Source organism: Mustela lutreola, chromosome 15 (genome assembly GCF_030435805.1).
Source record: "Mustela lutreola isolate mMusLut2 chromosome 15, mMusLut2.pri, whole genome shotgun sequence".
In the NCBI taxonomy this organism is placed as follows: domain Eukaryota; kingdom Metazoa; phylum Chordata; class Mammalia; order Carnivora; family Mustelidae; genus Mustela; species Mustela lutreola.
Window position 1 is genome coordinate 61,044,661 of NC_081304.1, and position 13,518 is coordinate 61,058,178.

A 13,518-nucleotide genomic window follows, 5' to 3' on the forward strand; every position below is an offset into this window, starting at 1 on the left:
TGCTGCTGTAAGAAATTGCCACAAACCTAGGGGCTGAAATCAGCGTGGACAGGTCATCTTGAAGCATTTTTGGTTGGGAGTCCAGGGCGGGCCCATGTACGTTTGGGGAGGTGGCAGGGCGGGGTCCTTCCTGGAGGCTGGCGGAGAGAATCCCTTTCCCGATTGTTTGGCACGGTGGCAGAGTTTACTTCCTTGTGGTTACAGGACAAGTGTCCCCATTTTCTTGCTGGTTCTCAGCAAGGGGCTCTTCTGGATCTCCGGAAGCCACTACATTGCTCCCTCTTCTGGCCGGGACGGTGTGTCAAGTCCTCGCATCCCGTCTTTCTGACCTGCTCTTCTGCTTCCCTCTGTCCCTTCTCAGGACACGTGTGACCAGCTGGGTCCCTCCTGGGTAACCCAAAATGCATTCCCTCAAGGTCCTTAACCTTAATGACATCTTCAAAGTCTCTTTTGTTGGGGATCGTGGTACAGCTCCAGGGACTAGGACAGCGACATCTTCAGGGGCTATCACTCTGCTGACCGCAGTGCCCAGTGAAGAAGTACATTGCTTCTGACAGAGGGGAGCACAGCATGCTTTGTCCTGGGTGTCTGGCGCCCGGGGAGTCATCCTGCTCTGTGGGGAATTTGATACTAAGCCATAGTCTCTTATGAAAATGTTAGCTGTTCGCCGTCGGGCTGTGACCCTCTGCCCTGGCCTTTGTGCTCCCACAGCAGTGTCTCCATTTCCATTTTGGTCCTGTACTGTCTTCCGCTGTGTTTGTGTCTGCTCTGGGATCCCTGCTAATTCTTTGTTCCCTGGGAGGCTTGTGCCCCAAGGAGGCCTGAGAAAAGTTCGTGAATTTATTGGGACTTGGAGAGTATGCAGTGTTAGAGCACTAAATTCAGTATTTATATAAAAAGATGGTATGTTAGAGTCCAATTGGGAGAGATTGAAATCAGCTGTATTCACTACTGACTGGGCACTAATTTACAAATTTGTGTGTGCAGCTCCCTGGAAAGCTGAACGAAGTGGACCATAATGGAGACCTGGCTCTGGATCTCGCCCTGTCACGACGACTGGAGAGTATTGCCACCACGCTGGTTAGCCACAAGGCTGACGTGGACATGCTCGACAGGAACGGCTGGAGCTTGTTGCATAAAGGAATCCAGAGGGGTAGGAAGAAGCGGTATACCTTGTCTTCTTCTCTGCAAGCAATTTTACTTTCATCTGGGTAATTCTCGAAGATTCTATGACCCCGTGGCACACATTGTGAAAAGCCTTTTCCGGCTGCACATGATGAGAATCTGTGATTGGTGGGTAGGAGGACCTGGGGCTTGCGCCGTGTTCTTAGGCTCTTGTGGGGTCAGCAGTGCCCCCGGAGGAAGGGCCAGGGAAAGGGCACCTCCAGAAGGACCTTGAAGCTGTATGCCACGGACGTGCATCACTCTCTCGAGGACTTGTGGCAGGAGGACTTTACTTGTATCAGGGACTGTGAGAGGGAAAGGATCAAAACCACGCATGTCTAGACACACTCTTGGCTTCAGAATGTTCAGTTGGACGGGTTAGGCTTCTGTCCTGGCAGAGTGATGCAGCTTCATTTGTTCTCGGAAGGTTCTGGAATTGTAGCTGTATTGAGAGTATGTTGTTCATCGTGGGAAGAATATGGAAGTGATAGAATTAAGGTCAAAACATTTTAATCTTAATGCTACAAGGGAAAAAAGTACTAGTCTTTTTTGTTTTATTTTTCCCATTTTCCCATGGCCTTACTGATTTTTAAGTCCCAGATGGGTCCTGCTTGCGTCCACTTTACAGTAGTCGTATCTGACAGGGTGAGACGCGGTCTGGAGGCAGCGTTCCAGCACGGAGTGACAGCTCTCCCGACTGCCAGAAGCTTCGACTTGTAGATGACCTGAGTGAAGTACTTGGCCACAGCCACTCTTCTGTTTACGTGTGGACGGCAGGGACAGAACGCACTGATCTCCGCACGTCCGAGCCCTGTGCATTCCCCTCTGCGGTCATGCGACCATCATGACTGCGCTCTGGTACCATGCTCTTTTTGTGCCGTTACACCATCGTTCTTACATTTGCTGTTGCCATTCATTCGCATGTTCTGTTGCTCACAAGTTGCTCCTGGGTGGTGGAATGTAGTCACTTCAAATATGGGCCTGTGGCAGCTGTGGCTTTGCTCTTTTTGGGCAAAGGTTTTAGTAAAAATATCCCTCAGAGCCATGTGTCAGTGTTCAGCTTGTTGGCTGGCGGAGAGGAAAATGTTGCTCATCAGCGGGAAGGAGCTCCTCGGAGAGGATGTCAGCGCCGAGAGCAGACGCGTTTCCCGGGTGGCGCTCAGCACAGTGTGCAGCCGTTGGGCACTTGGCGCACCGGGCGTGTGTGCAGTGGAGAAGGTTCCCATCACATGGGGAATTATTTTTCCCATACTGTGTGGTGTCTGAGATGTTTGTTTTGGAAACAAATACACTTGTTACTAAAAAAAAAAAAATCCCAGAATTCTATTTCTTTTCTCTTAGGGAGTTAAATTCTTATGTGTGTTGAAAAAGCATCTTGGGCGAGTTATTAAATATTTTGGTGATTGCTTAGTTACGAGAGTTGCCAAGAACTGGTGATGCCTTTCTGATGCTTGTTTTCAGGCGCCTTAATCTTCCTCTCTGAATTGGTCCGTTGCCTGAGAGCCTGTGTGTGCCAGCGTGGCCTGCATTGTCCTGATGCTTTCGGCCTGGAGAGCGGGGGGCTTGGTGTGGCGGGCCGAATGCTGGCGCTGGAGTTTGGGTGTGCTGGGGTTTGGATCTGGACTTGTGTGCCTGCTCGGGGACCTCCGGTCCGTCTCTCAGTCGCCACTGGGTCTCCACTCCCTCTTGTGCAGAGTGGGGATCCTTGTCGTTTTCTAGTGTCGGCAGCCCGTGCGGCACGGTGACTGCCGGGTGGTGGGCGCAGCCCCTGGCTGCTGAGCCACCATCAGCTCCAGTCCCCATAGGGCTCTTTTCCTCTTCCTTCTGTAGCCTGCGCCGTCAGGCTGTGGACCTTCCAAAATGACTTCATTGAGTAATGTACTTCATTTTACCTGTTGGCCTTACTCGAAGTTCATTGCCATTTGAACAAAGATCTCTGTTTTGAGAGATGTGGGCTTGCTTCTGGGTGCCCACCAGAATCTGTGCCAGTCAGTTCCGTGAAGAATGACACGGGCAGCCGGTGTCTGTGGGCGAGTCCGTGGGAGGCAGACAGGTGGCCTGAGGCGAGAAGGTGACTCTCGCTGTTCAGGCGCAGCTGGCGCACAGCGGTGACCTCGTAGTAATCGGCGCCGTAGTTCTGCTCGCTGCTCGCGGTCCATTCACAGATGGCGCCACCGCCGGGGGCCACACGGGGCTGGCTGTGTTCGTGGCGAAGTCACTGGTTCCCTGAACACAGCCCTGCTCCGGAAGCTGCACAAAAGAGCTTTGTGTGGAGTTTAGGTTTGATGTTGCTGCTGTTAGGGATACGCTGATGTGGACAAGCCATGTTGGTGAGGCCTCGTGCACCTGCTGTGCTGCTGGATGAGGACGAGGGAGTGACCGACTTCCAAGTACCAGATAGTCTCACTGTGATTGTTGCTGGTTTTTTCTTTTTTTTAAGATTGTATTTACTTATTTGACAGAGAGCGTGTGAGCGAGAGGGAGCATAAGCAGGGGAGTGGGAGAGGGAGAAGCAGGCTCCCGCCGAGCAGGGAGCCTGACGCAGAGCTCTATCCCAGGACTTGGGGCCATGTCCTGAGCCCAAGGCAGACGCTTAACGACTAAGCCCCCTAGGCCTCCCCTATTGTAATTGTTTTTGGTGGAAATCTCTGTAAGATGTGTTAGAAGTTTTCTTCCTGACAGAAACTTTATAAATGGTGTTTTTGGTATTTTCCATTCTCTCCCTTTGCTCTGCTCTTTGATGGCCATCGTCTTTTCCCTCTAGACTGTGCACCCACGGGCTTTCCTTTAGTGGAAAACGTCCCCAGTTTTCAGTGTCCAGGAACTCCTCGATAGCTTCTTGTGTGGGGTACATGCGTTTATGTGCATATGTGTATATAAGTAAGATAAAAGTCTTTGGCTCTTGATAATCAAGTAAGTCTAATCTAAAAGCTCTAAGTCTTTTAAGAGGGCTTAAGACAGACCGTTCCATTTCATTGTCCCTCTGCAATCCCTGTGCAGGCGGTGGTTGGGTGTCCTCAACCCTCGCTTCTGTGGGCCGTCTTGCCTGGTCGACCCGCTTTGTTTAGTGTGTCCAGGCTTCTCCACACGCTGTCCATGTTTCTCTCTTAGTCTGGAATGTGTGCTGAGCTTGAAGGCGTGAAACCCCAGCCCTTCCCCCAGTATCACGCACCTTGTCTTCTCATCTTGAGGCCCTTTGTCCCAACAATCCTGAGTTTTCTTTCCAGAAGTGGCTTTGTCTGGGATATTGTATTCTGTTGCTAATGTTTGTACATATTCTCTCTTAGACGGAGTCTCTGGGGGGCTGGTTTGTACCTCTCCGTGTACGCACGTGTGAATAGTGAAGGCCCCCCCCAGCGTGGCCTCAGACCTGCGCGTTACGGTCACGCTCAGAGTGCTGCCGTTGGCCTGTGCGCAGCAGTCTGAATTTTGGTCCTTTGCTCATGATGTCGGTAAAGATTGCTCTTTCCCCCAGACCCCGGGAAAAAACGGGGGGCTAAAGAAGAGGCTGGTTAGAGAAATCTTAAGGTGCCTGAAGTCATAATTGATAGAATCAGAGCCAGTCTGTTGAAGTGGGACCTGGTAGCCTTGACCGGCCAATCCGTTTTCTTCCCAGACATTCCCCTGGTGCCTGTTTTACATAAGATGGAGCAGGCACAAGTTAGATCAGATTCGGATTAGTCAGCAGCTGATTGGCCTGTGGCTGCCGTGTACCTCCATGCCAGGGCTGATATTCTCTGGCAAGATGGTCCCTTGGAAAGAAAGTACAGAGCCCGTGTCAGGCTCTGCGCTCAGTAGGGAGTTTCCCTGAGGATTCTGTCTCTCCCTCTCCTGCTACCCCGTCCCCTGCTTGCACACGTGTGTGCGCATGTGCTCTCTCTCAAATAAATAAAATCTTTTAAAAAAATGAGCACGGGAATACAGATAACACTTGAGAATTTTGCCACTCTTGAAACCTTAAGCCTTATTCTACACGTTGAGACTACAGAGTATAGTTGAAAATTAATGATATTGCAAGATATAGAAGAAAACTTGGCATAAATGACTTTGAAAAGAGAAAATTGTCATCTGGAGGTTGGGATTCAAAGGAGTGTACGTCTATCTCCAGCACTCACAGAATCGGACACAGAAGAGCATGTCTGGATGCAGAGACGAAAACAGGCCGTGCAACAGACACCGGCGTCTGTGATGTGTGTAGCCGAGTGGTTCTGCAGTGCCTTCAGCCGTGGGCGTCCACCCCCAGACTCCGCACGTGTGGAGTAGGAAGTCCACTGTCACGGCGGGTGCTCTGCATTCGGGGGCGCTGCCCACTGAAGAAGGGTGTGATTTTCAGGAAATTTATCCTGTAGACCTAGGTGAAGTGGGGACAGAATCCACAGAAAGTGTCCCTGAATCCTGCTGGGACGACTTAGCCAAGTCCTGAGTCACATCCACCAATTACACCTCGCCCGGCAGGGGATGGAGGCAGGGAAAGGATGTTTCCTCTGGAGGACATCCCTGTAGTGAGCTCCTCCGTGCCCCCTGGGGGTTCCCTCCCACTGGGCAGAGTGCCTCGAAGCCACCGCCCTGCCTTTGTAACTGGGTGGCTTCTTTGTTCACAGTTCAGTAGCTTAGGGTGCTTTGCTGCCCTGGCCTTCTTGTCTTTCCTTTTCTTTCTTTAGTATTTTATTTATTTATTTATTTGAGTGAGAGTGAGAAGCACAGGTGGGGCGGGGCGGGGGGGTGGCTAGAGGGAGAGGCTGACTCTGCGCTGAGTGGGGAGCCCCATGCACTGTGTCTAGTGAGTGCTTTTTGCTTGCTTTGAGTTGTAAATGGAACCAAATCCAAGGAAGATTGAATTGTAAGTGATCTTAGAGCAAATTTAATTGCTCAGTCCCTGTCAACCTCCAGGTTAACTTGACAGGCGTACTTTAACTGCTTTTCCACAAATATTTTTGACTTGAAGTCATCAGATTGCTTGGTTCCAAGTTTAGCCGTGCATTTGCAGAACTATATACCTTTAGTACTGTCATGCATACTTAATTCTTGGTAGTTTCCGTGTTTCCTCGTACAGAGCACCGTGAATAGACAGCAGTTTAAGCTGCCAGAGTTACTGGATCTTATGTCCGTTACTCTGAATTAGTTTGGTATCTGTACATGGTCCCAGGCAGACTCTTGCACCTGCAAATGCTCCAAGACTTAGGGAAGTGGAGGGGACTGAGGAGGAAGCTTTGTTTTGACAGCCACTTAGTTTACTTTGTGGAGTATTTGTAGAGCGATGTGTACAGAGTCTTGGTTCAGATGCTCAGATGGAAACTTCTTGTCGAGACTGTCATGTCCATGCATAGTAGGTGGCGAACATGTCAGGGCCATCCTCCGGTCAGGAACCTGGGTGTGAGTGCAGCAGATTGGTGGTAGGAGTGGACCGTGGTCAGGAAATGAGAGGGACATGGATTGTGCTGGGGAGGAATCTTGAAGCTATCCTTTAGAGCTGATGGCAAGGGAGGTCTGTCAGCACAGAAGCCCGCTGTGCTTGGGTAGTGCCCTGGAGGCGAGGGGCAGGGCAGAGGACAGCAGTGAATCAGAATTGAAGGAAGCCTTTGGAGTTCAATGATGTGACTTCCCGATCTAGGTGACAGGTTTCCACTTAGAGGTGTCCCTAAGGTTCTGCCAAGAACCGTTGCCCGATGTCCCTTCTCTTTGTCTGCAGTTTTTCTGACTTTCTGAGGACCAGAATAGGCCAATAGGTCTTGTCGTGGGTGACCGTTGTCTCTGTTGTTTGTTTTCCAGGAGATCTCTTTGCTGCCACCTTCCTCATTAAGAATGGGGCCCTTGTCAATGCTGCTACATTGGGTGCCCAGGAGACACCGTTGCACCTTGTGGCATCGTGCAGTGCAAAGAAGCACTCGGCAGCTATGATGTCTGAGATGGCCCAGATCGCAGAGGCCCTTCTGCAGGCCGGCGCCAACCCCAACATGCAGGACAGCAAGGGCAGGTGAGCGCCATGTCCACAGAGGTGTTCTGTGGGGCACACAACGGCACACAGCTACACAGCTAGCAGTTGGTGTCTCTGCTCAGGCTCCTTTGTTGGACCGATGAGAGGCATGACTAACCCAGGGGCGTTTGGGGAAATATTTCCGCGCTTGGAACTGAGGTCCATGGACTTGTAAGCAGTTTGTATCTTGTTCGGGGGCTCACCGGTCCAGCTCCTCCAAGGGCACTTTGTCCCAGCGTCCTCATCAGAGCTGGTGGGGTACCGGGAAGGGGTGGCGCACCCCATCTGAAGGCGGTCTGTGGTAATTCCATGAGGTCTGGGCGTGGGGAAGTCCTTTGGGTTAGGCCTGGTTCTCGCTGCGGGTAAGGACGCCGGCTCCCTTCGGCTTTCCACAGCATGTCTGACAGCTGTTCTCCTGTTTCTTTGTCCTCTGCCCAGAAGTGCCTTGTGGAGGATCCCCTGTGGTTCTGAGTCTACGGAAGGGCTGCCTCCCCACTGGGGCGGCCATGTGGGAGGAGAGAAGGGACCTCTAGCAAGTGGGCCCCACTCTCTGTAGTCACGGCTCAGTATTTTATACCTTGGAAGAGCCTCTCACAGATGGAGGACGGAGCTTCGTGCAGTTGTTGGAGTGGGAGACAGCTGTGTGTGGAGGGACCCCGCAGTGAAGACAGATGGGTCTCTGGGACCCCACTGTTGTGTGACGGTTACTTTATTTCCCCAAGTGATTGCTTCCTTTTCCTCTTGACTCTGTTGACTCTGACTTCCTCCAGCTGCAGCACCCGCGGGCGGCGTGTGCCTCTGAGTTGGGTGCTGGTGGGGGGGGGGGGGGCTTCAGGGCCCGCGAGGGCTGAATAAAGGCCGTGAAGGGCAATCAGAAGTGCCTCCTTCAGTCCCTGCCTGTTGGCACGCGGTGTCTGAGCATAACCCAGAGTTACAGGAAGAAAAACATTTGCTTGCGGACTCACGGAGGGTAGGTGGCGAGGAACACACCCTCACGTGTAGGGACTGCTGTTTGCGAACGTGAGGAGCTGCTCAGTGAGGGTCAGCCGTTCACTGGAGGGAACCTTACAGATCTCCCTTCTGTGGGTTCCTGTTCTCTTGGCCCCTGGCTAGATGGAGCCCTAGAAGCAACTCCATTTTCATTCTTAGAGACTCATTCGTGCTTTTGGACAGCTGTTTTCCAGGGCACAGAGAGCCTCTGTTGCAGAAATGCGGGGTTCTCGTGTTGTCCTGAGCCGTGCCTGTTCTGCGCTGACCCCGCTTCTCTCTCGTCCCCAGGACGCCCCTGCATGTGTGCATCACGGCCAGGAATGAGCACGTCTTCAGCCAGCTGCTGCAGTGCGAGCGGTACGCGCGGGGCACGGCGGGAGAGCAGCGGGGAGGGTGGGATGACGCGTGAAAAATCGTTCTCGTCCAGTGTCCTCCAGTGTTACGAAGGTTAGTAAGTAAGAGCCGGACGAGCAGTGGTCGTTCCAAGTGTGCAGAAAGGGAAGGTGAGGCTGTGGCCGGTCGGGGTCTGCAGCGGACCGTGTGAGCTGTTGGCGTGGCTTCCTCACTTCAGGCTGGATCTGGAGCTGAAGGACCACGAGGGCAGCACCGCCCTGTGGCTCGCCGTGCAGTACGTCACCATGTCCCCCGACCACTCCGTGAACCCCTTTGAAGACCTCCCGGTGGTGAACGGGACCTCCTTTGACGAAAACAGCTTCGCAGCCCGACTCATCCAGCGCGGCAGCAACACCAACGCCCCAGACACGGTCACAGGTGATGCGGGGGTGCCCCTGCGCTGGGGCCCAGGAAGCACCACATCCACGTTTGTACCAAATGGCATGGTCTTATGAGATCATCTGCGCTTTTCACTGTAGTAACAGCCCGAGTTATTTTTTTTGACATCAGGCTTCTAGCAGTTTAGTGGGACTCTGGTCTGTGAGGCAGAAACACTCCGTTTACTGGGTGTTGGGGGCGTCTTTGCAGGGCTCCAAAGCTGCTTTTATGTGCTTAAAAACCGTATCCCTCAGGATTTTGGTTTTGCTGGGTTATAGCTGTGATGCTTAACGTTTTAGAAATTAAAACTGAGAAGTTTGTAGAAGTTGTGTTAGCTTAAAAAATAACAAACCGTTCTATGTTTAAGATGGCTTTATTTATTTATTTTTAATGAAGAATGATGTTTAAAACAAAATTAAGTGGGAGAGTGACTGGTTTTCTGGGTCTGCATCTGTAGTCAGCGTTTTGAGACAAGTTGTTTCGGTGAGAGCGTGGGAAGGAAACACACCCTGACGTGTTGACGTAGCTGGAGGAGGGCGGTGCGCTCCCCCGGGTCTGCAGCGAGCAGAGTGACCGGGCTGTAGCTGAGAGTCCGTCGCAGCGTGGGGCCTGGAAGCGTGCCCACCAGCAGCTCGTACTCTGTGATGCTGGACCCGCGACCCGTCTGCCTGCGAACGGCTCTGCTCCCGACGTGGTCCGGTCACACCGTGACTTGGTCATTTGAAAAGTGCTGGTTTGCGGAGTTAATGGCATCTTCAAACGCGTTTGTATCTCAGAATGACGTGTCTAGTGTCGCACTGATCGCATCAGAGGAGACTGTTGTCTTCCGGTATCGATAAGCAGTCAGACCTGCAGTTTTCGATTAAAGTTTCCCAAATTCTAATACTCACTTGAAAGATCCACATTTTATCATCCGGCACAAATACTGCCGGTTGTCAAGAGAGAGAGGCTCGAGTTTGTGCTCCTTCTCAGGAGAGTGTCTGTCAGCTGCTCAGTTTGGGGAGCCGTGGCCATGAGTCCGGCCCCCTTGCCGGTGAGTCCAGCCCGCTGTGGGGCCCGCTGCGCCGCCGCTGTGGGTTTGCGCGCACTGCTGGCTTCCTCACGCAGACGCTTCTCCTCTTTCATGTGAGTATGTGTTTATCTTGTGCTTCTCTGCTCAGACTTTAACTGCTGAATGAATATCCTTTTGTTGGATTGTCCCCCTTACAAAGGAAATGTCACACGGTTCTGAAAGGACGGGGACTTGCTGAAATTTAAGAAATTTAGTAATTTCTACTGCTTTATCAAGAACCCGCCCCTTTCTTGGCTGGTGCGTGGTGGTCAAGAGCACTGTGGGGACTGTGGGTTCGTGCTGGGGCCGCTGTCACTCGCGCTCAGGCCTCAGCGTGACCTGCCAGCCATACCGGTGAGCATGGGCACAAGCGAACATCCAAGGGTGGTGTTATGGGGACAGTTTTGACATAATGGGCCCCTGAAAGACTCAGGAACCCTCAGGAATCCAGCGACCACTGTTGTAAGGTGGATATTTCCTTGATCTGACTTAGTAAGTTGTGCGGATATTTTAGGAAGGGTCCCTTTGTGATCGGTGTTGCTATGTGTGAAGCGTGGGTGGGTGCCACTGATGAGGGGGGTGGGCCCAGAAAAGGGGTGTGCGAAAAGAAGTTAGTAATTTAAATACAGATCAAAGTAGATCACCCCTCGGGTGACATGAAAGCTGAAGGCAGGGCACTCCACACCAGGGAATCAGGAAAGTCTCTGGAAAGGAGATTGTTACTAAATTACTCTTAATTTATAAAGGTATATTGGTTATTGGCCATAATTTTATTGGTTTTTAATGTAATTGTATTATATGAGCATCACGTTATATAAGAAATTGGTTCCTTGATGTTTAGGACTTGAACGTGGGGTTGATTTTTAAGATTAATTTATTTGAGAAAGAGAGTGGGGGTGAGAGAAGGAGCAGGAGGAGCGGGGGGCAGAGGGAGAAGCAGGTTCCATCCCACGACCCCGGGATCAGGGCCTGAGCCGAAGGCAGACTCCTGACTGAGCCCCATGGGCACCCCGCAGATCTAGTTTTACGAAAGCTTAACACATGCTTGACAGGGGCCGTGTTCTGTCCCTGCAGCGCGCACACCTGTGCTCATGTCCCTGCACCATGCATGCTGCTCTGCTGCGCACTCTCCCCGTCACCAGCTGGGGGGCTGCTCGGCTTGCCTGTGCGGGAGGAGGATTACAGTTCTGCACTGTGGGTGTGGATCTGTCTATCGTCTCGCTGGCCGTCCGTTTTACTCCGTATACTTGGAGTTTCAGTGCAAGTTCAGGATGACTGTTTTTCCTTGTTCTGGTTGTCCTTATGCATGGAATGGCCTCAACGCCCTGTTTCTCAGCATAAGGCTGTGGCAGGTGGAGGTCGGTGTTGTTTGACAGGGAGGCCCGTGCTCATGTCTTGTGTGCCCTAGAGTGACTGCAGAAGTGAGGACGGGACCGTAGTTAGGGCTCACTTAAATTACAGTGGCTCTCTGCTAGGGATGCGGTCACGGTCTTGGAGGGAAAAGGGGAAGGGGCGTGAAAACAAAGCTTTTGTCCTTTCTTTCATTTTCTTTTTTAAGTGGTTAAAGTGCGATTACTGGTTTCTGGAGTAGAAATCAGTGATAAATCACTTAGGTTTCCGGTGCTCATCCTTCAAATGCCTCCTCAATGCCCATCCCCCATCCAGCCCCTCCCCCACCCATCTCCTTTGGCAGCCCTGTTGTCTTTCAGTCTCTTATGCTTTGTTTCCCTTCCTCCTTTTCTTTTCCCCTTTCCCCTGTGTTCATCTGTTTTTTCCCTTAAAGTCCAGTGAGTGAGATCATGTTGTGATGACTCATTTCATGCAGCATGGTACAGTCTAGGTCCATCCACGTCATTGCAAATGGCCACATTTCATCCTTTCTGATGGTTGAGTAGCACGCCGGTGTATGTGTCTGCGTGTGCGCGTGTAAATACATATCACGTCTTCTCTAGCCATTCATCTGTCCATGGACTCTGGCTCTCCCCAGTTTGGTTCTTGTGGACGTTGCTGCTCTGAACACTGGGGTGCACAGGCCCCTTCGGATCCCTGTGTCTGTATCTTTGAGGTGAACACCCAGTAGTGCGATGGCTGGGTCGTAGGGCAGCTGTTTTCAACTTTCTGGGAACCCTCCATGCCGCTTCCAGAGCAGCCGCACCAGCTCGCGTTCCCTCCTGCGGCGCACGAGGCTCCCGTTTCTCCACACCCTCGCCAGCACCTGTCGCTTCTTGTGTTGCTGATTTTAGCCGTGGCCCGTTTCTTTACCTGTTTTAGTCCTGGTTGCAGTTTGCATTCTCAGATAGCATAGCTGCAGCGCATGGGGATTTTGTGTTTATCTGAACTGGAAACAGGTGTTAGTGGAAAGGGAAACGCTGCTTTGGGGCTAGAACTATTCTACGAAGGAAGGAAGAAAAAAGGCGTTTTTTCCTCCCAAGATTTTTATTTAGGAAACAGTGCTAAAATCAGAACGTTTCTAAGCCACTTAAGGCCCTGGGGTAAGATGTAGAGGGCATTTTCTGGTGGAACTGAGCTCACATTGTGCTGCACGTGGTTGTTCCAGGTGCACGGGCGCTCAGACGACCGTCGCCTTCCCTGCACCCCGGCAGCATCTTAGCTGTACTGGTTTCATAAGGCTGGGGTGTTGTTGGCATCTAGCTGCCATGTGTGCAGAACAGACCCCTCACAGCAGAGTCCCCTGGCCAAAATGCCAGGAGCTCTGCTACTGAGAAACTGCGCTCTACCCATCCTCAGCAGGAGCAGAACTTGCCTCTGGCCCTGGGCGGCGGCCATTGGCAGACTCTGGGGGGATGAATGTCTCTGACTCCCAGACCAAGTCTTGGTTCCACCTAGACACGGGTCTGCCCAGCGTCTGCATCTACACGCAGAGACGGCCCGTGTGGGCGTGACGTGGGTGTGGGGTGCGGGCTTATCCGTCGTGAAAGGTGGGCGAGGAGGGGCTCGTCCTCGTGCAGGTGGAAGACGTGTGTGCTCCCTGTCTCCCAGGGAATTGCTTACTGCAGCAGGCAGCTGAAGCAGGGAACGAGGCAGCGGCTCTCTTCCTGGCGACCAGTGGCGCCCAGGCCAACCACAGGAACAAGTGGGTAAGTGTGCTGGGTGGCCAGGGAGGCAGTGTGGGTCCGTGCAAGAAAGGCAGTGGTGGATGTAGGGGGGAATTAGCTCTTTCTCAGTTTTTGTCTGAATAATACATGCAGTTGGTTAGAAAACCAGGCTGAAACGGGTGTTTTGTCCCCAGATACGGGGTTTGAGAGTCTTGTGCTTATTGATTCTGGTGGGATCATGGGGATCACTGAGCATTCCCAGTGCCAGTGTGGAGGGGAGGTGGCTGGAGCAGAAGATGGTCTCACAGAGGAGGACCCTGTTGTGAGGCCCTCTACACTGCGACACCATTCGATGGGGAAGGGCGCAGGGAGGATGGCCAAGTCCTGTGACACAGGGCCACCGGATGCTCATTGAGGCTCTCCTCTCCGCAAAACCATTCGATTGGGAAGGGCTTGGGGGTGGGAGCTGAGTCTGGTGACACAGGGACACAGGATGCTCCGTGAGGCCCTCC

At 52.4% G+C, this 13,518-nt stretch overlaps 1 protein-coding gene across 2 annotated transcripts in view; it reads left to right on the forward strand.

The window, feature by feature from the left end:
* ANKFY1 (ankyrin repeat and FYVE domain containing 1) overlaps positions 1-13,518 on the forward strand; it is a 73,772-nt gene that overhangs the window by 40,321 nt on the left and 19,933 nt on the right. For both annotated transcript variants that reach the window (XM_059150494.1, XM_059150495.1), the window contains 5 exons: positions 988-1,153; positions 6,934-7,138; positions 8,417-8,485; positions 8,700-8,899; positions 12,951-13,048. In XM_059150494.1, the coding sequence (XP_059006477.1) occupies positions 988-1,153; positions 6,934-7,138; positions 8,417-8,485; positions 8,700-8,899; positions 12,951-13,048 (738 nt within the window). The remainder of the gene's footprint in view (positions 1-987; positions 1,154-6,933; positions 7,139-8,416; positions 8,486-8,699; positions 8,900-12,950; positions 13,049-13,518) is intronic.